Below are 24,171 nucleotides of genomic sequence, written 5' to 3'. Positions count from 1 at the left end.
TGATTGTATCTGTAGCTAGCTGAACTGAGCAGGACTTGCCACCAGAATTTCCTTTTTCTTGTCTCGTCACTGCCTGACGTATATGGTCAAGAGTGATACTCATTCTGTGTTGACTAGGATGCAGCAAAATACTCCCAGTGGGAGTAATGAAAATTAAGAGTTTTGCATAAGCAAGTGCAAAACAGTGACAACGTATTTACTAATTGCAAAACAAAAAAGCATACTCCTATAACGAGCAAATGACACTGAAGAGTTTCTATGAAAAGTTTGCACAATAAAACAATACTTCTGACGAGTTCCTGAAAGACAGTTCCTGTTATTATTCGAGAGACATTATCTATGTTAAAATGTAGATATATAGCAATACAATTTTAAAAAATGCTTTGATACTTCAAGATGTTCCATGGTATTACTACTTTTAAAAATACCATTTCTGAGAGGTAGAAGCACATCCTTCTGCTCCAGCAGTTAAAACTTGTAACAGGGTAGCATCTCTAGGTGTAAACTTTAAAATGCCATAGAAATGTGTGGTGACACCTCTTTCTCTAACTGAGCTAGCGTATGCTTAAAATACCTTAATGAGGATCCAGGAACGTGTGCTAGTCTTTTCAGCACAAGCCTTCAAGCTAGAAATTCCTGGGGCGAAGATACAGGTTTAGGATTTACTTTTTGTAGTCTTCCCTGGTCTTTCTGTACATGCTCACATCTTTGACAACCCTATGCTCCTGCTGTCTCAGTACGATCCAGCCAATGAAAGACTACAAGGAATGAGAACTTCAGGTACCCATTACGTTGGAAAAACCTTGTCAGCCTCCTCCCATGTGAGTCAATCAGTGCAGGGGTACCTGAGGACAGCTCAGCCACCTGGCCACGGCTTGGATTCGAGCATGTTCTTTCTTCATCGCAGCTTTGTTCTTAGCAAAGAAAACTTTCTCCTGGGTTCCCACTCTATTATATTGTCCCCCTGCATCTCAGAATTATTTCTGCTTAATTATAAGGTAGTTCACGCAAGGAACAGGTGAATTTTACCTTTGATCGCTTGAATTTGCAACTCATTAAAATGAAATTACTGACACGGGCCTTGCCCCTGTTCCTTTGCTAAACATAGTAAAAAAAAATACATGGAAATAATACATGGATTGTATTTTTCCTGCAAGGTCCTCCCTCCAGAGATTCAGACTTTTGTTTTCCTTTCCTTGCAATTACTACAAGTGGCTTTTCACATCTGCAAGGCACAAGGCTCGCTCCTTCAGCAGGTTCTTCTCCACAACAATTTATGCATTAACTCCATTTTTGCTTCCTTGCAGTGTTTGACAAGCATTGCTGGATTGTGTCCACACGGTGGAGTCTGCTTCCTGCCTGTCTCCCCCATTAGCCCCAAGTCTCGGGTTGGTCTTCTCCTGCTGAATACTTACTCCAGCCCACCTTCTCTCTTCCTTATTTTCAATCAGCCAGTGCTAAGTTTTAAAGAGATTGGGAGAATAGCCCCACATGAGAAAATGCTGCTTTCAACAACCCTGTATGTTCTGTGAGAAACTGCCATTTTCCAGCTTCACCCTCCTCTGGGACTTCTGTTCACTGTTCTGTACAACTCAAAGTTACAAACATAATTAAAGTAGAAGCTATAAGGAGCCAGGGCTCAGCTTTTAATATGATTCAGTGCCATTTACTCAACTCAGGAGTTAAGTAATCTTTTAACTTTGCCGAGCTGTTAAGGGAGGCTGCTGCTTTGAATGTGGCTGGCTAAGCAGCACGTCAGGGTTGTGGCTGGTACAGGAGCTGAGGAGCAGCAGCAAGGCACAAGCAGCACTTTGGCAGTTTTTGGTCCTTGGTGCCTCTGCTCCGCACACCTCCTGCTCTCAGGACTCCCCTATGCAGGCAGAGCTGCCCTGCAGTCAGGCTGCTGTGGGGGTGGAGGGAAGGGTTTCCCTGAGGGTTTAACAAGGTTTTGGGGTGGTAGAGCAGGTGACTTTTTGTGAGGCAGATGCAGCGCAGCCCAAGGGCTGTTTCTGAGGGTACAGCGCTTGGCCCTCAGGTCGCCGCAGCCAGCAGTGCCCGGGGCATCACTTGGAACGGAGATCTGCCCCGGCCTGCCCCCAGCTGCTGCACGCCAAGCCTGGTTTCAGGCGCTCTGCAAAGGGCCTCTGCCAGGGCTGTGCGTGGCTGATGCCGGGAGCGGCCTGAGCGGATCCCTCTGCCCCCCCAGGCTGGCACAGCCTTCACGCCCGTTGGCAGACCCCAGCCCCTCTGGGGTCCTGCAGCAGCCGGCAGCGCCCGCCTCTTATCGCTCCACCACAAGCCCAGGTGCCGCAGGGGGTGGTCCCTGCCCTGGGCTCCACCACAATTTACCTTGCCCACAGCAGAATCGGGAGGAGGAGCACTGCTACAAAGCCAGGGAGATCTGCTTGTGGCACTCCTCCTGTCTTTCCCTGAGTGTGTATCGTTTAGGGAAGAGGGCTTCTGGTTGAGTCTTGCTGCCCCCCAGCACAAATGTTTACACCAGTAAGTCATACTAGCAGACTCTTGAATCCAGAATAAAACAAAGACATTGTTCATTTGTTCCACATTTTAAAAAAAGCATGGTTCATTAAAACAGTTTTAATGAAAAAATAAAGTTCTGAATTAAACTATAATTATACATGGCTGAAAGTGATGAACTAAAAGAATGGAGATGTTACTTTTTTCTCTCTGCTGATATTGTAACGTGCTGGACTCGTCAGACACCATCTACTGGGATAAATCTGAAAAGGTAACAGAACAAGAGTCAGTCACATTGATTAGTACCGAACCTCTGTAAAAAAAAAAAATGGAGGCAGGTTCACTTGGCCATTTAACATTTCTCCCATAAAAACTTCAGGAACACATTCCACAGAGGTCCAGTTGAATTGCAGACACGCTGTAAACACAAAAATGCCAATACTCAGAGCAGGTCCAGCCCTCGCATAGCTTGCAACCAGGATCTTCCAAAGCCTTTCTGTTTGCAGAGTGAAATGGCAGCATTTGAGAACTTTGGTTATTTTTCTGGCTGTAAGGAGCAGTCAGGCAGCCGCAGGGGGCAAATCTTTGGCAAACTCCTTGGTGGTTCCATTTAGCTTCTGGAAGGCAGCATACCACAGTCATGGTCTTGGATTTACAGAAGCTGGAGCTGGTTTTCAGAACCTAGTCAGTTGTTACAGCATGGTGGGATGGGGTTTTTATGAAGAACCAAGGCTGAAGAACAGTTAGTTGCACATCGTGCAGCTCCATCATCCCGATCTGAACGTCCCCACGTCACACACGGGAGCCCCAGGGCACTGCAGTACTGGCCGGTCTGCCTGAAGCTTTGGCAGCCTAGCGTCAGACGTCTAAAGGAGGGTACCTGACAGACCCTTGGTCACCACCACGATGCATCTCCTGGTGAGCCCGTACTCGGGTAAGGCAGTGCTCTACCCGGGTGTGTCTGCAGGACTAACACGGACACGCACCTGCCAGCGCTGTTCTCGCCAAAGCTGTAGCAGCAGTCAATGACTCCCCTCGCCTCATGGTCTCACCAGGACAGAGAACATGTTCATCAGGCATAACTCAAGAGAAACATCTCAAAAACATAAACTTAATTTGTGCAATACATACAGCTTGCTCTGTTTGGTCACTGAGGGACAACACCTCGATCTTGGTGGCCTTGCAAACAAGCCTGGACTCCCTGTCACATTTCTGAAGAGACTTCCCGTGGGCTGAGGCCCCAGAAAGGTCTGTCAAGGGACTGCAGCATTGGTGGGGCCTCTGTGCTCTCTTGTCCTTCCCAGAACCGGATGGATCTTCTTCATTGCACTTCACCTTGCTAGCTGCATAGCCTGCATTTGCTTTTATCTGTGTAATTTGCAACCAATAGGTTAAAGATTTTGGTTTTCTGGTTATAAATCCAGTCTCAAGAAAACAAACTGTGAAAACAAAGTCAACTTGGCTGTAGTACTCAGATAGAAATGATCTAATCCCGAACCAGACTGGCCAGGTTCTAAGTTTACTACAGCCCCTTTTACAGTCCATGCTTTAACTCTGAGCTGAAAAAAGGGAGAGTCATTGTCTTCTTAAAACAGCACCGTAGAGTTTAACAAAGGGCCAGGAAACAGAGCAAATGGTATCCCCCCCACACACACATTTGAGCCAATCATGCAAAACAAAGTCACAAAAAATCACTGTTAAGAAGAGACTTCTAAGAAATCTGATGTCAACTATTTTCCAGCACTGCCCATCCAGAAAAAGGACGGTTCTCTTCCTTTAAACGCACCAGTCCCGCAGAGCAGGAAGAAGTCCCATCCTTACTCAAACAATGCCAAATCACAGAACTCACCTCCTGCCTGGGCCCACGGAACAGGGGGCAGGTCACACAGAGGCCGGTATGCATTCACTCACTCCCCTGGAGCCTTAGAATATCTGAGCTCGATATATACGGACAAATGGGCAGGTATAACATTACGTTAAAATTAAAACACGTGGCCATTTACTTTTCAGACTCTTCACACAGATTCCCTCTTCCTCCTCCTCCCTCTTCAGAGGAGGAGTTTCCTAGCACAGAGAAGTTTTGCAGTTTCCCAATGGGATGAGAAAAAGTATGTAGCAAAGGTATTATACATTCCCAAAACATCATCCAACCTATAGTTGTAACTGGACAAAACCCCACTGAACCCAGAGAGCTTCATCTGTCCCTTGAGCTAATCGGTACGTAGCAGCAGTTCTGACCAGTCTGCTTCTTCCAGCCCCGGCCGTCCACAGCTTTGTGAGACCTCACCCCGGTGCCGCAGGCAGGCTGGGCGGCCCTTCAGCCCGAGCAGCAGCAGGCCGGGGGAGCTCTCCCCAGCTCCCGGCCGGCGCCTGCGCTTTGCAGGGCTCGCCTGCCCGCCCAAGCAGCGCACCAGCGCGCGTCCCTTGCCTAGTCCAGAAAGCGCCTGCGCGAGCCCGTCCGGGAGCGGTTTGAGCGGCGAATGTCAAACTTGGAGTCCCGGCACTTCTGGCATATGTACACCTCTGGGACGTTGGACTTGCGGATCTTGGCGCAGGAGAGGTGGATCCAGGTATGGCACTCGTTACACTCGATCATTGGCCGCCCGGCAAAAGGTTTCATGCAGAAGCAAGTGACTAGGTCCCACGAATCATCATCTGAAATGAAAAGCAGCAAGTTACGTCTCTAACTCCTGACAGATCTCGATTGCCTTTCAGCTACACTGGGAATTATTTTTCTTCCAATCCAAATTAAGTACCTGGCTTTCAAAGACAGGCACTTTGCTGATTTTTCCATCAATGAGGAACTAGTACCTGCAAACTCTTGCTCAGGAAGAGCACAAAAGCAGCTGTAATCCAGGAGAGCGGAACTAGTTGCTTCTATAAAGTCACAAAAGTTGTCAACCTCCCCCCCCCCCCCCCCAAACAACTGCTAATTAACTCGGCACAGGCAACGCACCTTTGTGTTCTGCTCATGCTACACTGGCAGTAGCACCAATGCTTGCACCTGGCTCATCACCTCTCACGCCACCTCCTGACAGCCAGGTCACCTACCTGAATCCACCATGATGTCCTCGTCATCACCAGTGCCGTCCTCATCCCGAAAGACGACCTGCTTGCCCTGACGAATGACCGTTCGCTTGCCCACGCTCTGTATCTCCACCGTCTGCTCGGCCGTCACGGCAGGGTAGGAGACGCTGGAAGGCGTGTCAGAGTCCCACACCGAGCTGTGCTCCGTCACTGACTGAGGGTCGCCCTCAGACGAGGGGCTCATCGGCGTCTCTACAAAAGAGTCCTCTGCCTCCAGCTCCAGCAGCTTTTCCTCGTAGTCTTCCTCCGCAGACACCTCCATTTCCCTTCTCTTCAGTTTTTTCTTCTTCCTGATCTTATCGACTTGCTTTCGCTCTGGCAGGAAACTGCCAGGCTTTGCCCGCTGGAACAGGGAACCATAGGGTTTAGCTCGCTTCAGCTGACTGAAGTTCTTTCTGTTCTTGGCAGGAAGGGAAACAGAAGAGGGGACGTCGTTGAACCGGGGATCCCAGCTATCGCTGTCGATTGTGCCTCCGGTGCTGTTGGGGGGGCTGGGACTATTCCTCAGCGGTGTTTCCTAGAGAACAGGAGAAATCAGATAAAAGCGCTGCTTCGGGGGTGGCGTGCGCGTGGTGCTCCCGTACCGCGCCCTCTCCCCCGCGCCGCGTTGTGCTGGGCGCCCTGCCCCGCGCTCCCGCTCCCCGCCACGCTGCCGTGCCCAGAGCATCCCGGGGGCCCCGGGACCGCCCAGCCCGGTGCAGCCCCTTGGGGGGGAGCCGCGGGCGCCCAGCCCCGGTAAGGCCACGGAGCGGTTGGGCACCGAGCGGCACGGCCGGTGCCGGTACCGGGGCCGCCCCTCACCTCCTGCGGGTACGGGATGTAGCCGGCGTAGGCCAGGACGAAGGTGCAGAACTTGTTGAAGTCCTCCACGGTGCGGTGCCGCCGGGACGCGGGGGAGAAGTCCTGGGGGGGGCAGGGACGGGTCAGCGGCGGCGCCTCCGCCGCGGGGCGGGCACAGCACGGCACGGCACGGCGCGGCACGGGGCAGCGGCGGGGCCGCCCGGCCCGCTCCCGGCTGCCGCTGCCCGGACCCGGCCCCCCCGGCGCCCGCTCCCGGAACCGGGCGCCCCCTCCCCTCCCCCGCTCCCGGAACCCGCCCCCTCCCCTCCTCCCTCCCCTCCCCGCCGCCCCCCCCGCTGCCGCTCCCCAGGGGCCGCCCCCCCAACTTCTCCCGGTGCCCGCTCCCCCCCCCCCCCCCCCCCGGTGCCCGCTCCTCTCCCCCCCCTCCCCCCCCCAGCGCCCCCCCCCCGCTCCCCGCCGTGCCCCGCCCGCCGCCGCTCCCCGCCGCGCCCCGCCCCCACCCACCGCGGCAGCCGCCGGGCAGCGCCGCCGCCCCCCGGGACCCCCCGGGACCCCCCGGCCCCGCTGCCCGCGCCCGGTGCCGGCAACCGCAGCGGGACGGAGCGGGACGGGACGGGCGGGGGCAGCGGGGGGTGGGGAGTGGGGGGGGTTCGCCTCCGCCACCCTCCGCCGCCGGCCGCCCCCCGCCGCCCAGCCCGGGCGAGGCTCCGCGCCCCGGCGGCACAAGATGGCCCCGGCGCGGCGGCGGCGAACGGGCACCGGCGGAGAGCGGGCGGCGGGCGGCGGCCCCCCCGGGCACGACTCACCTCCGGGGCGAACGGCGAGGCGCACGAGTCGGAGTCCATGGCCCCGCGGGGCGGGCGGCAGCGGCGGGGCCGGGCGGGGAGGGGGGGGGGGCAGCGCCGAGCCCCGCGAACCGCTCGGTACCGGCGGGAGGCGGCGAAGGGGCGGCCGCCCGCGCGGGGGCTGCCGGGAGCAGTAGTCCGGCCGCGCGGGGGCTGCCGGGAAGCGGAGTGCGGCCGCGCGGGGGCCCACGGGAGATGTAGGCTGGGCGTGCGCGGCGGGGCGGCCGCGGGGGCTGCCGGGAGCGGGGCCGCGGGGGCTGCCGGGAGAGGTCGGGGCCGCGGGGGCGGCGCGAGGTGAGCGCGGGCGGCGGGGGGGGGGCCGGGGCGGGGGGAGGGGAGGGGAGGGGAGGGGAGGGGGCGCCGTGACGGGAGAGGGGGGCCGGGGCGGGAGGGAGGGGGCCGCGGGGCCCGGCGGCGGGGGACGGCCCCGGGACGGCCCCGCCCGGGGCTGCCGAGCGCCTCCCCGCGCGGGCGGGGCCGCGGCCGCCGCCTGAAGGCCCCGGGGCCGCCCCGCCCCCCGCCGGCAGCCGTCGGGAGCGGCGCGACCCGTGAGTACAGCGGCACCGGCTGCTCCCGGCCCCCCGCCGTGACCGGGGCTCCCGGGGTCCCGCCCGGCCCCACGCCGCCCTCCGCCTGCCGCGGCCCCGCGGGGCGGCCCCGGCGCCAGGCCCCGCTCCCCTCAGGCGGTGCGGGGGGACCCGGTCCGCGGGTGGCGCCACGCGGGTGGCGGCACCGTGACTCGGGCGGGGAGCGGGCGGGTGGCGGGAGGGGGCGGCTGCCGGCGGTCGCGGAGCCGGCTCGGCGCCGGCAGGGCGGAGGAGCCCGGCGGGACGGGCGGCAGCTCGGGGCCCCGTCGGGGTGCCGGGGGGCTCCGGGCCCGCGCGGCCGGTTTGCGGCGGGCCGGGAGGCTCCGCGGGGCGGGGGGATCAGCGCGGGGCTGGGGGCGCGGTGCCCGCTGGAAACGCCCGCGTCAGCGGCTCGCGCTTGAGGACGACGCCGCGGCCCTGCTGGGCGCGGGGAGGGCTCCTCCCGTCGGGCACGCGACCCGCGGCGGGTGCCTGGTGGCTTAGGCGCAGCACTCGCAGAGCTGCCGGCTTCACAGAGCGGTCCGGCTCTTGCGAGGCTGCTTTAATCCCGGGAAACCTGACCACGGGCTTCTTAAAAATGTAATTCGACTAAGTACAGCAGGCTCCTGGCGGCGCCAGCACGTTATGCAACTGCTGCTGCCCCGTGATGGGGAAGGAGAACGTCTGCAGGGGCTGTTTAGTTTGTCCCGTTTCCCGGCCAGAGGACGTTTCTCCCTGTGCTAACCCACCTGTTTGTTTTTTTCTTCTCCTGCAAGCTGCTCTCAGCGTTGATCGAGGGGCTCCGTACCGGCTGTGGCACAGCGCGTCCTCCTCCAGGCAGGGCATGGCAGCGAGCACGGGCAGCGGCGGGACGGCGGCGGCGGCAGCAGCGACCGGGGAGCCAGCTCACGCGGTGTCCCTGCTGCGGGGGCTGAGCGCGCTGCGAGCGGAGCGGAGCCTGCTGGACGTGACGGTGGTGGCGGGCGGGCGGGAGTTCGGGGCCCACCGCGCCGTGCTGGCCGCCGCCTCCGGCTACTTCCGCGCCATGTTTGGCGGGGCGCTGCGGGAGGCACGGGCTGAGCGCGTGCGGCTGCACGGCGTGGAGCCCGAGTGCCTGGCGCGCCTCCTCGACTTCGCCTACACCGGCCGCGTGGGCGGGCTGGGCCCCGACATCGCCGAGCGCCTTCTGCGTGCCGCCGACCTGCTGCAGTTCCCCGCCGTCAAGGAGGCGTGCGGCGCCTGGCTGGCGCGCCAGCTGGAGCCCGCCAACGCGCTGGACATGCAGGACTTTGCCGAGGCCTTCGCCTGCCCCGCGCTGGCGGCCGCCGCGCACCGCTTCGTCCTGCGACACGTGAGTGAGCTGGGCGCCCAGCTGGAGCGGCTCCCGCTGCCGCGCCTGCTCTCCTACCTGCGCGATGACGGGCTCTGCATCCCCAAGGAGGAGTCCGCCTTCCAGCTGGCGCTGCGCTGGGTGCGTGCCGATCCCGCCGCCCGCGCCCCCCTGCTGCCCCAGCTCCTGGCGCACGTCCGTCTGCCCTTTGTGCGCCGCTTCTACCTGCTGGCCCATGTGGAGGGCGAGCCGCTGGTGGCCCGCTGCCCGCCCTGTCTGCGCCTGCTCCGTGAGGCCCGCGACTTCCAGGCTGCCCGTCTCGACCGCCATGACCGCGGGCCCTGTGCCCGCATGCGGCCCCGGCCCTCCACCGGCCTTGCCGAGATCCTCGTCCTCGTCGGTGGCTGCGACCGCGACTGCGACGAGCTCGTCACTGTCGACTGCTACAACCCACGCACCGGCCACTGGCGCTACCTGGCCGAGTTCCCCGAGCACCTGGGCGGGGGTTACAGCGTCGCCGCGCTGGGCAACGACATCTACGTCACCGGTAAGTCACCGGCGAGGCACGCGGCGCACCGTGGGCGGGCTGTGGGCCGGCAGGGCCACCCCGAGGGCACCCCTGCTCCCGCAGCAGGGTGGGTGCTGCTCGCGGGTGGGGCACGGGCCGAGGCGTTCCAGGTCCTCCCCAGAGCACTGCGAGGGCCTTTCCAGGGAATGAGCAAACATCGCTCACCAGAGCCCGCGCCCCGTGCAGCGCCCGCCTCCTGCGCTGCTTTCATTCCTCTGTCAGGAACTCGCCTGCTCCTGGAGGTGGAAAAACAGCAGGGCTCGTTGCCTGACGCTGAGCGCGGCCCGGGGCGGGAGGCGCACGTGGTCCGGAGCAGCCTGCTCGTTTCTGTCTCGGCCTTCGCTCTGGGTCGTTAACGGCTGTGCAGGCAGGAGGCTCGTAGGAAAATAGCCGCGTCTTCGAGTGGCGCTTAAGAAACAGCAGGCAAAAGCGTGAGTCGGGACAGTTTGTATGAAAACATCGCTGTCAGGATTCCCACCAAAATACTTGGGTTCTAGCGGTGAGTCTTGGCTTTGCACAGAGGAGCAAAGAGCCTGAAACGCTGCTCAGGCACAGTGTGGCTGCAGCCTGAAGACTCCAGGAGTTCAGAGACTCCTGGCGTTGGTGCTGGATGGGGATTTAGCAGCTGATCTCAATCTGGGAGGTATTTTGTTGTGACTAATACTTCTGAGTATGCAGACAGAAGTCCCAGAACTCGCGCTGGAGAAACTTTCTAACTGCTTGCTCTGGACGATAGGAGTGACATGAGAGGGGTTTTGAATTTCTGGCTGCCAAGCAAGTGTTTGGGTTCAGAGCCTGTGAATCACAAGCCAAGCACGTGCTTGAGGCAGCGTCACGTCAGAAAGCCCCGGGTGCCTCGGGCTGCAGTGCAGCTGTGAGGCACTGAGGAGTGGCAGGCAGGGTGTATGCGTCACGGTGTCTCCCCCTGCATGCGTCCTCCTGACGGTCCGCTGGGGCTGTAATTACTTCCTTAGAGGTGACACAGGAGTGTAAATTGGTTGTTAATCTGCGTGTAGAGAGACTTTCTTTGAACTATATCCCTTAGCCAGTGGCAGTCCTGTGGTGGTCGCAATGATGTAGAACACACACCTGGGAGCTCAGGTGCTGCACAACAACCTGCGCTGACTGCACGTTGTGCTATTGAAGATTTGAAGCGCAGGTCAGACGGAGGTCAGCAGAAAACTGTTCGTTCTCTAGCTGTTAGCAGGGAACGAGGTCAGATTTTAAGGCAGAGCTGTGAAAAGGAAAGACTAACATGCAGTTAGTTTGTGTTAGCGCCTGTATGTCCCATGGTAACCTTCCAGAGCAGTTACAGGCAGCTCCGGGGGTGCTGTCTGCTGAGAGCCCCGTGCTTCGGCGAGGTGGCTGCTGGTGGAGGTGGTTCTGTGTAGTGTCAGTGTCGTTGCTCAGCTGGTCAGGAAGGCTGGAAGACTTCCATGCTGCTAACGGGAGCAGCGCCTTGGCAGCTGGGCGCTGGTGAATGTGAATCTCTGCTATGTCACAGTAGCTTCTGGAGAACAGCGGAGCAGGGATTGCAAAACGGGAAAGAAAATGATTATTCGGAACAAGGGAGGATGCGTGTTTTGAGTCATTGCTGAATACTCGAGAGAAATTCTTGGCTTGCTGGGAAAGAAATAGTACAAAAGTTTGTTAAAGTCCTCTCGGTGCAAACTACTGTGGTCCCCTAAGTACAGAAATGTTTTCGTACCGTGTGGCTCTGGGAAGCAGAAAAGCGCATGTGGGTATTAAACAGGTGTAGCTGGAGGGCATAAAAAGAACTCGGTCCCGAGTCGAGCCCTCTCTTCCACCGCCTTGTAGTGGCTCCCCTCCAAGGAATATGTTTTGGGAAACGACTCCTGAAATGTTGTGTGCTGTGCTGCAGGGGGGTCGGATGGGTCAAGGCTGTACGACTGCGTCTGGAGATACAACTCCAGTGTGAACGAGTGGACGGAGGTGTCCCCGATGCTGAAAGCCAGAGAGTACCACAGCTCCACGGTGCTGGACGGGCTGCTGTACGTCATCGCCTCCGACAGCACGGAGCGCTACGACCACTCGGTGGATAGCTGGGAGGCTCTGCAGCCCATGCTGTACCCCATGGACAACTGCTCCACCACCTCGTGCCGCGGCAAGCTGTTCGCCATCGGCTCTCTCTCTGGCAAGGAGTCCATGGTTATGCAGTGCTACGACCCCGACAGCGACCTCTGGTCCCTTGTCAACTGCGGCCACCTGCCTCCGTGGTCCTTCGCGCCCAAGACGGTGACTCTCAACGGGCTCATGTACTTCATAAGGTGAGCAGCGGCAGCGATCGCGTCCCTTCCGTCCCGCCCTGCTTCCGCACTGGGTAAACAGGGGTTTTCCCGGGGAAAGTGTCTGGATTTTACAAGTGGTCATATGAGATTACTGAGTCAAAAAAGCAAGGCAGTGCTTCCCCTGCTCCGCAAACTGCCACGCTTCCTTATTTTAGTTCTGCTATAGCTGAACCTCAAAGGTCTGTGCTTGAAGTCCTGTAAAAATATCTGAATTTAAACCCAAGTGTTGGGAAATAGAGTTACAAATCTGGCTGATGTCGGCGGTTGTGCTTGGAATAGACTTCTCAGTTTTCTTGGCTTCTAGCTCAGTCCCCCTCGTTGCTATAAATAAGTGAGTAAGCGCCAAGAAAACGTTAAACTGTAGCACAGCAGAGTGCATCCTCTGTCTCAGCAAAGATAGGAGGACTGAAGGTGAAATGATTGGTCACTATTTTTAAACGCCTGCCCAAACCTGGGACTTAATTACCCATCTGAAGCCATTCTAGTGGAGCAAACCCATCGGTTATCCACTTCATTAAAAATAAACTAAAAGGCATGCTAGTGCCGAAGCATTTCATCCTGTTGTGTTGACTTTGAGCAAACGTTGACGTCTGTGATGGCCTCCAGACGCTTTTCTGCTTTTTTCAGTCCCCCCTTGATCTTGCATAAAGCAGCAAGTTCTACCAAAGACCCTTTGTTTGTTCTGCTCAGGTTTGTTCTCACTCAGCTGAATGGCTTGGTTCCAGGCACTTGTGTGCAGACAATAGTTTGAGTTACTTGTTTCCAGCAAATACTGTCAGGGCGACTGAAGCTTCAGGATTTCTGATCGTTCAAGCATCTGCGGGGGCTAATGAGGAAACTCCCTGGGTCACCATTTAGGTGCGTTAAATTGAAAGAGCGTAATTTCAGAGGCGAAATCAATGGCAATGGACGTTCAGATTGATCAGCGGTTGAAGAATAAAATGGAATTTTCTGCTTCGTGGCCTTTCAAATCCATCTGCAGCAGGACCGTCTTGGACTGACTGACAGCACTTCTCTGGCCACCCTGACCTTGTCCTCTTTGCATTCTTGTGTCAGCAATGTGCGTTTCTGTGTTACAAACATCCCTCACCTGTTGCTGTCGTGCTTGAATCTTGCAGTGGTGAGCGGGTAAAAGAAGCCTTGGGGGATTATGCAGCCCCGTTAGCTCTTCTGTTACAGTTCTCTGGCCTGTCTAAATTTGGTGTTGGCAAAAAAAAAAAACCCTCAAGCAGTAGGGATCCCGTTACTTTTAACTGCATAGAGGTTTAAGTCTCCAGAACAGCACTGGTTTTTCTTCCAGACTCTTAAGCACTTGGCGCCAAAGCCTATAAAACACAGGCTGGCAAAAAGTCGGTCTGTGAACACATCTACCATAGATGCAAACCCAAAACCAGACTAAGTTTGGGAAAGCCCTCAGGATTGTCTCCAAATTGTCTGCTGTACCTCTTAGGTAGTCTCCTAAAACTCAGTGTATACCAGAAAGCGTATGAAGTGTGGCTCTGCCTGCGGAGAAGCACAGAAGTGGCACTGAGGCTCTTTGGGTGTAGGTCACTAGCACTGAGCGTTAGAGGAGCCCCCACGCGTTAATAGGAGGCACAGGTGTGGTGCCTGGGATTGCGTGTTGCATGTACAGAGGTGCAGCACAAAGGTCTGGGCGTTCCCTGGGGTTGAGCATCACTGCTGGTACCTAAGAAGCCCATACTGGAGGCTGGGCTTTGCATTGAGACCAGAGCCTTTGTACAAGGGCTGCTGAACTCAGGGCTTCGCAAGGAGAAGGTTTTGAGAACACAGAAGAGTAATTTTGTGTTATCTTCTGCAGAGATGACTCAGCTGAAGTGGATGTTTACAATCCAGTGAAGAATGAATGGGATAAAATCCCTGCCATGCTTCAGGTAGGATGCTCACCAACCTACTGGATGCTTTTCAGTGTTAAAAAATGGCTTAATTTACTTTTGGGAAGCAGGATTCTGGTTAGATTGTAACCCACTGAACACAGAGTGCATTTAAACATACGGTTACCTGGACGGAGAAGTTCGCGTTGAGTGTCGGTGCCGGTTCAGCATCGCATGGCTGTGCTAACGTGGGGGGAAGGCAGCAGCTGGTGAGCGCCGTGCCCCCTCTAACTTTACAGTAGGAAGACATCTGCCTCCTTGGGCACGATCCCCCTTCCTAATCGTGGTGCATATTCATTCTTCAATCGTAGGTTCACGTTGGGGGGAGCGTGGCCGTGCTAGGCGGGAAGCTCTACGTCTCTGGTGGCTATGATAACACGTTTGAACTCTCAGACGTCCTGGAAGCTTACGACCCCGAAACGCGAACGTGGAGTGTGGTGGGCCGACTCCCTGAGCCCATCTTCTGGCACGGCAGCGTCAGCATATTCCGACAGTTCATGCCGGAAACCACGCAGGAGGATGACAGCATCACGCTGGACAACACCATCAACTTGAACAGGCAGCGCCAGAACCTTCACAACCAGAACCTTAACGAGCTTCGTTAGCAGGGCAGCGCGCTGTCCCTGGCTCGATGTGAGTTCATTATCCAGAACCAGTGTCGCTTTGAGAGAAAACAGAGGCAAATTGGTGCTTGGAAACAAACACATATACTGATCAGTAGAGGGAGTAAAAATTCTGAATGTTTGAAATGCTGTTGTAGAATCCTAGCTGGCAGAACACGAGGCCTCCGGGCGCAGCGGTCCTCAGTCCTTCTCTGCAGAGGCAGAAGGCGCAGCACTACTCACAGGGAAGATCTGAGAGGCAAACTCTGAAGAAAACGATTGTGTTAAACATCACTGCAGCATCACGACTTACAGCTTTTGGTCAGATGCCTTTCACTTTGAGCTCCTTCACCCTGTAACGCTTTGTTTGTCACCAAATTCCTTTCTTCAGTTTCTTCCTATGGAGAGAAAAAAAGGGACAGAAGGAAATGGGCAGGACCGACCCCCCAATGGCCTGAGCCTCCTGCGGTGGGAGGGGTCTGTCCGGCAGGACTGTGGCCTGCACCCTGCCCCCCTGCTGCGTGCTTCAGAGGGGACAGGCCTCTCGCACATCTGCCTCGGTGCGGTTAGAGGGGAAGAGACCTTCCTGAATGAGAGGTTACTGTGAGAGCGTAGCCCTTCCTGTCATGTCACCATAGCCCTTGGCTCCTGTTCATGCCCTCGGAAACAACGTGTCAGTATAGCAGGGATCTTAGAGAGTCTGGGTTACGAAGCTTCGCCTGTCCTGTCGTCTGAATTGAGTTCTTCGTGTATTTTGCTGTTTTTAAGTTTCGTCATTGAAACTTCTGCAGGTGTTTCTTTTCCTATCCTTCCTAGAAGAACACTTTTCTTTTTTTTTTTTCTCAGAACACCTTTATTTATCTTTTAATCATATTGGTACAACTAGAGTGCCTTCATTTCTGGTCACCCAAACGGCACTGTTCTTTAAAGGGAAAGGGAAAAGTGAATCCCCCTCAGCTGGCTTGTGGAGTGACTTCTAGGGCTCGTGGCTCGTGCCAGAGGCCCTCAGGGAGGAGCCTTCCTTCTCCTTTACTATTTTGACAGAATTTGTTCCTACGGGGTTGTCCAGCTTGGGGCTGAACATAGCAGAAAATGCCTGTGTGGCTTGTTCTGTGACTAGTTCTCGTGACTAACAGAATTTACTGTCAATTCTTCTGTAGCAGGCTATCAGCACGTGCTGTGTCGGGCAGGTAGGCCCTGTGCATCGAGGGCAAGTTCTTATTCCTTCACTGCTGTAAAAAAGCTAGGTTGGAATTCTGCTATTTTAGAAGAAAGAAAAAAAAAGATTGCCTGGAAAGGTAAGCACAACTTCCCTAGAAGATTTGCCACAGACTTGTAGAAGAAAAGCTGGTGGTGTTTAGACACCATGGTGCAGAAATGCATTAGCTGGTGTGAGGCAACCTGCTGAACCCTCGGAGAGTTCTCGTGCCTGTCTCATCTTCACTTTGCAGAAGCTCTTGGAATCTGAGTAATTGGAAAATGCTGCTGAGGTCATTTGGCGAAGGTGTAGGAGTTAGCAAGAGTGTTGTGGATTGAAAGTTAGTTATTTTAGGGTTTTCTTTGTGTGTGTGTGTGTGGCACGTGTAAGATTTGCCTTTGTACTTGCTCAAGTGACCTAGGTAGCGTGAATTGTATTTCCTCGATATACCTTCAGCTGAAGAGAAGCTGCTTGCAGTTTAATTGTGGAATGTTTCTTGAAAAAGAAAACAGTTAAGATTGCAGTATGGCTCATCTGAAAATGGGCACTACTTCCAGGAAATTGTAGTGTAATAGTGGCTGAAACGGTGGCTAGATTTGCTCTTTTTTCTGCCTTTGGTTTTTAACCAATAGGAAAAAAAAAAAAAAAGGAAAGCCCGTCTACTTGGGTTGCATGCCTTCTGGCTTGCCGTTGAGTGCATCAGAACCCTATCTCTCTAAAATCAACACGTTCACAGCTTTAAAAATCTGTTTTGCCTTGAATACTGTTTTATGCTAAGCTGCTTAGCTGTGAAACTTGAGAAAGCTGTTTATGAAGCTTGGGCTTTGCTCAAAGTCTGAAACTTTGACAGTGCCTTGAAACTGCCGCCTGCGGCAGAGGATCCATGGCGAGGCGGGAGCAGCAGGGGTCCCCTGGGCGCAGCAGGCTCTCGTTGCTGGTTATGTCTTAAGGCGCAGGGAGGTGCGGTTGCACGAGCCGCTGGTGGAGCTTTCCTCCTTGTGGCACAGCAGGGCTGGGCGAGGGCTGTGCTGTGGCGGTCGCTGTTGGGTGGAGGAGCCGGACAGCGGGACACACGGGAGCCAGCAGCTCAGGGCCCAGCCTCCCTTTCTGGGAGAATCGCCGCATCCCGCTGTGCTGAGCCAGCACACCAAAGCCACCTGTCCGCACAGCACTTCGTGTGTGGGGAGAAAAAGCAGCGGCTGCGACGTGGTGATGCTCGAGAGACCTGCGCAAGTGTGAAGACCCCGAGCTGCCTGCGTGCGCTGTACGGCTGAACTTGTGTTGCAGACTGACGTATTTATGCTGAACTATAACTAGTACGTACACTATATCTCATACTGTAGTGCTCACTGCTGGACCTGCCACCCTGAAGTTCCCGAACCAGCTAAACAATTATGGATTTGTATTTATTTTTTGTAAAATCCATTGTGTCCAAATCTTTGAGTACTGTTTAAATACCATCCTTTGAAACAAAGGCATTTTACATTTACAGATAATGTATTTTTATTCTCATAATTTGTTTTTAAATTTACTTGCAACAGTCAAGTTAAATAAAACGTTACATAAACCTCTATGTTTTTCAATAGAAAAATTACTAGAACAAGTTTTTGCTGAGATGTTTCTCATTCTAGGCCTGAGGTGCATTTAAACGGGAGAGCTGCCTGCTTGGTGAGTAGAAAAGGGAAAGGGGACTGAGGGTGGGTGGGTGGGACGTGAATCTTTACGTGTGCTCAGTTTCAAGTATAATATTCCACTGCCACCCCGCAGGAATACTTGGGAAATGGCTTTCAATGTGACAGCAACTCTGGATTGTGTTATTTCAGAAAATTATTACTTACAAGTATAAATCCCCACATCTAAAAACAGGAGCTTAGAGAATCACCCACTTCCCTGAGCTAATCCTACTGTTTCAAGCTGAGTAACAGCTAAATTAGCTCAATGGTGCGAAGATCCAAGATCACACCATGCCTTTAGTGTAGTAAAGAAACAGTAATAAGTAGCAGAAGCTTGACAGAACCAAGTAGAAATAAGGCACAAATTTAATTGAGGACACAGTCCTTTCAGCACACATTTAAGGAAAGGGGCAGTCACACACTCTTCAGGAAGGTAAACTTTAATCATGAGCATTCAGACTCAAACGTAGAACTAATGGAGCAAGGTAAGAGCTAGCACTGTAGAAATGGGAGGTGAGCCAGCTATCCCTTCTGGTCACGAATGAGAGCTCATTAAAAAGCAATTCACAGTATTACACGTACGGAGTTGTCAATCACATCCCATCTCATACCATCTATGTACATTTAAGTAGTCGTTCCGAGTAGCTTCATACTTCTCAATTTGATACCGAATTATCACTTCATTAGAAACTTTCCCTGCAACCTGGGGGTAGGATCTTTAAACAGGAGGAGGGAGAGGGGCTGGATGTACGACTTGAAGCCCTGGAGGCTGAAAAGAACAAGTGTAGCAGAGTCACTCCAGCCTAACACTTTACTGTGTTTGGTAGGAAGGATGCGTGCAGTCGCGCTATGTTTCACAGTCATCAGGAATTGCTGTTGTTATTATTAGCGACTGCTCTATCACATCCGCCGTAGAGAAGTTCTCGTTTGAACAGAGTCTCTGCACAGGGATCTCCTCAGGCAGGGAGCCGTGGGACAGGGACTCCACAATGACCTCGGCTGAGCCCACCTCCAGCTCCTGGGGCGGCTGCAGGGCCACCACCACCGCCTTCTCGTCCTCGATGATCAGGTTTCGCAGCTTTCGCTGCCGGGGGTTGTAGTTCTCCACGCGGTCGTGAATCTCCATGTGGCGCCTCAAGTGAGCCTGCGAAACAGAAAGGACCGACCTGGTGAGGGCCAGCTCACCCACAGGGCGCTGTGCTTCTCTTGGGGGGGGGGAAAGGGGCACAGCAAAACTCTCCCGCCCCACGGGCCCGCCAGGTCTGCGAGGGGCCTTGCTCAACCACCGCACCCTCCTGTGCTGCCAGCACTGCCCAAAGCCCCAAGAGCACACAGCTCTCCCTCAGGTGGGGCGCACGCTTCCCAAAAAAGCCTTCTTACAAAGTGGGAATCTGCTTGTGTCACTGCAGAGGAGCAACCCCTGACGTGCGTGCCCCGATCAGGCACGCAGCGTGTCACAGATGTCCCTACAACCAGGACGTCCCACCTGCCGCGTGAACTTGTAGCCGCACTCGGTGCACTCGAACTTCCTCACTCCCTTGTGCCTGCGGACGTGGACACGCAGCTGCTCAACCGCTGGGAAGAGAAGGAAGCAGCAGTTCAGGGCGGCCCTGCCAGCGGCACGTGCCAGCAGAGCAGCTGCAGGCGTGCGGTGTGAAGCACTGCTGCAGCAGCGCCACACGGCAGTGCCATCTCGAGACGCGGAAAGAGCGCAGCCCGTGACAGACGTGCCAAAGCACACCTCTAAGCACGAGGTACCTTTGAACGTTTTCCCACAGATCTGGCAGAAGTGGGGCCTCCCCTCCTGGTGCCGGCTGGCGATGTGCCTCAGGAGGGGCCCCTTCTCCGTGAACCTCTGGTCGCAGAACTCACAGCTAAAGGGGCGCTCCCCTGTGTGGGTCCGGTTGTGCTTGTCCAGGCTTGCTGCCGTGAGCAGGGGAAGAGAGAGCTGGAGGTCAGCAGTCCACTGGGTGTCCCCATCCAGGCACAGGCGCAGGCTACGCTGTGGTGAGACCACGTATGCTCTGTGCCAGGCTAGTTATGAATGCTTAAAAGGGGCATAAGCAGCAGTTTGCTAGTCTAAGCTAACCATTACTGTGGAAAATTCACCACTGTCTTCCCCTTTTTGTGCTGTGGGAGTAAGAAAAATACAGGCAATACTCCTTCCTGAAGCATTATCCCACACGCACAAGAGCATGCTCTGTTCTGGAGGGGAAGCAGAGGTTTCTCAGCACAGCTGCTTCCAGAAGTCCCAGATACCTGCAGGAGCGTGGTGCTCAGCACTGCAAACCCCAAGGCGGCTGCTGTGAGGTAGGACTGGGGCCGCAGGGACGCAGTGCTGTGCGCCCAGGGGGTACCTTGTGTCCTGAAGGTCTTGCCGCAGAGGTGGCACTGGAAGGGCTTCTCGCCGGTGTGCGTGCGCAGGTGCATGTTGAGGTTGGCTTTCTGCGTGAAGGCGTGATGGCAGAACTCACAAACGTAGGGGCGCTCGTTCCTGCGGGCAGGGGACACACAGCTGAGCCCTCCGAGGCAGGCCCTAGCTGGAGAACGGTCACCTTTACCTCTGCCTTTGACTTCGGTCCCTGAAGCTAGCTGTCGCAACTCTCAAAGCACTGTAATTGAATCCCACTTCAGCCCATCTCAAACTAAACTATTTTGGAGGCCCACAAATTCTCTCCTGCAAGCACAGGCTCCTGAAGCGCAGAGCTGGTGCCTCCCGCTCCTCAGGCGTCATAACCAGCCCAGGGAACACCACCAAGGGCAAGTGTGGAGAGCAGCTGCTGATGCATGCTCATCCTTCTGAGGACAGGAACGAGCCAGGCAGCAGGACAGCTGATGAGCTTCGGTCATCCCCTGTATTAATTACTACAGTCACACACTCGGAGGAAGTGCAGACAGTACGGACTTTTCTTTTAGAAGAAAGCAGGACTGAAGGTTGGCCCCTTACCAAATTTCTGGCAGGACCTGCAGCACACCGCCTCCAGGAAAGCTGGAGGAGGGTGGCAAGCACCACTAACGCACCTTGCAGATGCTGCGGGAGGCTCCCCAGCACCCACCCAGCTGGGGCCTCGGGGGCAGTGAGTTCAGTGGTGGCACACAGGAAGGAACGGGTCGTGTCATACCTGTGCTTGGCCTTGATGTGCATCTGCAAGCCGTTGCGACTTGAGGCTCTGTGTCCGCACTCCTCGCAGACAAACAGCTTCTCTCCCCGGTGCTTGAACGCCTCGTGCAAACGTAGCTCTGTCCGAGACAGAAAGCACTTGGAGCAAGTCGAACACTGCAAGTCCACAGGAGAGCTCAGGGTTAGGCAGCTTGCCCACACGCAGCTCACAGCTCTGCATCCAGAACAGACCCGCTCCCCTCACGGCACCAAGCGTGCCGTGCACGACACATCCCACTGTGTGTTGGGGCCCTCCCTGCAGCTGTTGCAGCAACCCCAGCTCTGAGATGCCTAATGGGACGAGACAGCCTGCCAGAAGTGAAACGCTGGTCAGTACTTGGGTCTATCGGCCAAGAAAGCCACGAGGGTTGCTCCTTTACACCCCCCCCCCCCCAAAAAAAAAAACAAACCCACAAACATTTCCACTTTGTAACTCCCTGCCTCACTTAGCAGAGCCAGAGCGGACAATGGGCACCGTTCTCTAACCTGGGCCTAACTGCAGGGTGATCCCCTCACAATCTCTACAGTACTCCTACTGCAGGAACGCATTAAGAAGCACCGCCTCCACTCGCTCCACCTTGTGCCAGCTTGCTCCCCTTACCGCGTGGGGCTTTGGGGCGCCATGCAACTTTATCATGTGGCTCTGCAGGTCCTTCTTCTGCATGAACTGCTGCGCACAGGAGGAGCACTGCGAGACAAGAGCAGAGTTAGCTTCCAGCCACCTCCTGAGCGGTGACTGCGGCGGGATGGGTTCTCGTGCAGAACACAAATCTGCGGGTAAGGCTGCAGAAACCTAAGGAGCAGGGCCACAGGAGAAGCTGCCTGGCTCCAGCGCGTCCCGAGAGCCTGTACCAGCTCAGAGATGGGAACGCCCCTGCTGCTGCTCGAGACGACTGACAGCTGACAGGGAAGGGACCCGGTGATCAGGTCAGGGACGAGGGGAAAGGCAGGCGCTGGGGAGAAAAGCCATCCCCATGCAGAGCCACAGGCCATGGCCCGCATACACAGCAAAGTCACTGCCGTGAGGCAGCGACACAACCCCCAGTGCAGCACCTGCCGGCAGGGCCAGGCTGCCCAGAATAGAAAGGCATGCCTGCTCCGGCTCCCTCCAGCGCCAGGCTGCAGCAGCTATTCAAAGGAATGCCAGAGGCAGGCGCTGCTGACCTTATAGGGCATCTCCCCGGTGTGCGACACCATGTGCAGCCGCAGCTCCATCCGCCTCTTGAATACCTCTTGGCAGACTGAGCACGTGAAAACCTGCAAGGGACAGGGAAAGCATCAGCTTCTGCACAGGCCAGGAAGGAATGAGGCTGAGTCAGACACAAAGCCAGCAGCCAGCCCAGCGAGTCAGACCCACGGTTGCCATTGCGGCACTGTGCCTCGGTTTTGTGCTTAACCTGCCCTCCGGGAACACAGACTTTCTCCAGTGCAAAGAGTATTCTCATATGCTTGAAAAAAATGCAAAAGCCACTAAAATACCAGGTTATGGTGAAGCGGTGTACCACGAACAGAAGCTGCTGCCATCCTCACCCAGAGTGGACTTTCCTGATGCTCTGGGGAACCCACGTGCAGCACATGTGCTGCACGGTAGCAAGAGGATCAGGTTTTGTTCAGCAGCTGAGAGTGATTTGGACCGCAGCTGGACAGGCTCAAATTCTGCTTCTGCAAAGCAGCGCCTGCTCCAGCGGCAGCCACCTCCCGCCCTCTAAGAGACCGGCGCAGCTTCAGGGGCATACCTGCTCGGATCGGTTCATGCAGTTTCTGGCTTCGTGCTCTAGGAGATTTTCTTTTCTGAAATAACATTTACCACACTTGGAACACTCAAAGGGCTTCTCTCCAGTGTGTTTCCTGGGGACACACAAACAAAGAGCCTCCGTTACTGCCGGTCCGACAGCAGAGCTCCGCTCCCCTGGCCTGGGTTAGGAAGAGGCTGCACAAGATCGAGCTGCGCTTGCGGGTCTGTGGGCGCCGGCATTTGTGCTCAACAAGGAGACTGGCAAGAGATCCGCTTGTTGCCACCGCTGCCCCACAGCTGCAGGCCTCACCAGCTGCCTCTGTTTCGGTGTCTGAAGCAGCTGCTTGTGCGCGGGGAGCGCTGAACAACAAAGCTCTTACAGCCTCCCGCAGTGCCAGCACTCACACAGCCGTCTCCAGGGGCTGGAGAGCACCCTCGGAAAGCCTCCTGTTACCCGTTTTGCTGATCCTGCGGCACCCAAAAGCACCGGCACGCCAGAGCACGCTCTGACCAGCACCCTGCTTGTTGCAGGTGCAGCCCCCACAGCCCGCGTCGGTTCCCCCAAACACGTGCTAATTTTGGAAGCCCAGAAGTTGACAGCTCAATGTACGGACTCTTGCCTGAAGCCGCAGGAGTTGGCAGCTCCTCTGCGCCTTCACCATCATCCACCCGCAGCCATCGGGTCCCCTGGAAGGGCTCCTGAGCACCTTCACCCCGTGCTGTCTGAGCTGCGCAGGATCAGGCCCTTGCCAGCAGAAGCCTGGGGCAGCCGCGGGGGTTTTAACCGCAGCGTTTCGGACGCGTGCGAATCCCACCCGTGTTTGGAGGACACGCGCAGCCCGGGGTCCCGGCAGGGCCGGGGGACACGCAGCTCCCCATGGGGCAGGGACCTCACGGGACCTCGCGTGTCAGCCCGGGGGCAGCCGGGGCGCCCCGTCCCGCAGCGAGTTCACCCCACCGCACCCCCGGGAAGCGCCCGCGGGGCCGGGCAGTGCCGGCGCCCCCCGAGGCCCCCTGTGAGCCGCCCCCGAGCCCCGCGCGCACGGAAGGAAGGAGAAGCGGAGCCGTGGCGGAGCGTTCACCTGTTGTGCACCTTCAGGTAGTATTTGCTGAGGAACGTTTTGTGGCACGTGGGGCACTCGGCCGGCGCCGCGGTGCCCTTCCTGCTCCCCGCCAGCCCCGCCTCGGCCGCCCCCGCCCCCGCGGGGGGCTTCTTCTTGCCGCGCGGGGCCCTCCTGCCGGGGAGCGCCTCGCCGCCGCCGTGCCCCTGCCCGCCGCCCGCCGCCGCCGCCGCCGGGGGGGGGGAGGCCTGCGGGGCAGCACCGGCGGTCACGGCGCCCCCCGCGGCCGCCCCGCTCCCCGCGGTCCCCTCACGCACCGCCTCGCCGCCGGGCTCGGGGGGCGCCGCGGCCGCGCCGTCCGCTCGTCGCGGGGCGGCGCCGGGGGCGCGGCGGGGCCGGTGCCGGTCGGCGGCGGGGCGGAAGGCCCGGCACAGCGCCACGGCGTCGGGCACGCCCAGCTGCTCGGCGGCCGCCAGCAGGCGCGCGCGGTTGTGCGCCGTGAGCGCCAGGCGGCCGGTGTAGAAGAAGTCGAGCAGCAGCTGGAAGGTGTCGGCCAGGCCCTCGGGCAGCGGCACCGGCCCCGCGCCGCAGCCGCCGCCGCCCACGCCGCGGAAGAAGCGCGAGCAGCTGGCGAGCACCGGCCAGTGCGCGCGGAACTGGCGGCCGCCCACGCCCAGCGTGGCGTCGCAGAACTGCCCCGCGGCGCGCTGCCGGTTCAGCTCGCGCAGCACCCGCACGCTGTGCGCCGCCGCCGCGCCCGCCATGGCCGCGCCGCTGCCGGAGCCCGCGCGCCGGCGGGGCGGGGCGGGGCGGGGCGGGGCGGGGCGGACGTGACGCGGGCGGGGCGGGCCGGGGCGGGGCGGACG

The 24,171-nt window shown here is 57.2% G+C and overlaps 3 protein-coding genes across 8 annotated transcripts; 1 reads left to right on the top strand and 2 right to left on the bottom strand.

The window, feature by feature from the left end:
- Window positions 1–2,554: 2,554 nt before the first annotated feature.
- PHF13 (PHD finger protein 13) lies at window positions 2,555–7,304 on the bottom strand. Its single transcript, XM_080563995.1, has 4 exons — window positions 7,173–7,304; window positions 6,367–6,468; window positions 5,530–6,082; window positions 2,555–5,133 (listed from the first exon to the last, which is right to left on the bottom strand). The coding sequence occupies exons 1-4, from the start codon at window positions 7,209–7,211 to the stop codon at window positions 4,907–4,909; spliced, it is 921 nt and encodes a 306-aa protein (XP_080420121.1). The 5' UTR covers window positions 7,212–7,304; the 3' UTR covers window positions 2,555–4,906.
- A 78-nt stretch (window positions 7,305–7,382) lies between these two features.
- KLHL21 (kelch like family member 21) lies at window positions 7,383–17,276 on the top strand. Of its 5 annotated transcripts, none has more exons than XM_080563985.1 (5): window positions 7,383–7,505; window positions 8,554–9,654; window positions 11,558–11,963; window positions 13,804–13,876; window positions 14,188–17,276. In XM_080563985.1, exons 2-5 carry the CDS (start codon window positions 8,622–8,624, stop codon window positions 14,479–14,481), a joined length of 1,806 nt encoding a protein of 601 aa, XP_080420111.1. In that variant the 5' UTR covers window positions 7,383–7,505; window positions 8,554–8,621; the 3' UTR covers window positions 14,482–17,276. The 5 variants fall into 5 exon arrangements, 4 of the variants coding, with proteins under 4 accessions (XP_080420111.1, XP_080420113.1, XP_080420112.1 ...); XM_080563987.1 differs by lacking the exon at window positions 7,383–7,505 and adding an exon at window positions 7,607–7,759; XM_080563986.1 differs by lacking the exon at window positions 7,383–7,505 and adding an exon at window positions 8,040–8,377.
- A 497-nt stretch (window positions 17,277–17,773) lies between these two features.
- Window positions 17,774–24,123, bottom strand: ZBTB48 (zinc finger and BTB domain containing 48). 2 transcript variants are annotated; one of them, XM_080563988.1, is made up of 9 exons: window positions 23,327–24,123; window positions 22,246–22,357; window positions 21,674–21,766; window positions 21,111–21,197; window positions 20,472–20,589; window positions 19,707–19,843; window positions 19,108–19,351; window positions 18,836–18,924; window positions 17,774–18,493 (listed from the first exon to the last, which is right to left on the bottom strand). In XM_080563988.1, the coding sequence occupies exons 1-9, from the start codon at window positions 24,067–24,069 to the stop codon at window positions 18,197–18,199; spliced, it is 1,920 nt and encodes a 639-aa protein (XP_080420114.1). In that variant the 5' UTR covers window positions 24,070–24,123; the 3' UTR covers window positions 17,774–18,196. The 2 variants fall into 2 exon arrangements, with proteins under 2 accessions (XP_080420114.1, XP_080420115.1); XM_080563989.1 differs by having other exon boundaries at window positions 19,108–19,272; window positions 20,472–20,626; window positions 23,327–24,120.
- Window positions 24,124–24,171: the final 48 nt, after the last annotated feature.

This window comes from Anser brachyrhynchus (genome assembly GCF_964034855.1).
Source record: "Anser brachyrhynchus genome assembly, chromosome: 21".
NCBI lineage: Eukaryota > Metazoa > Chordata > Aves > Anseriformes > Anatidae > Anser > Anser brachyrhynchus.
Note: the sequence above shows the minus strand (reverse complement) of the source record. Positions and strands in the feature narration are given on the sequence as shown.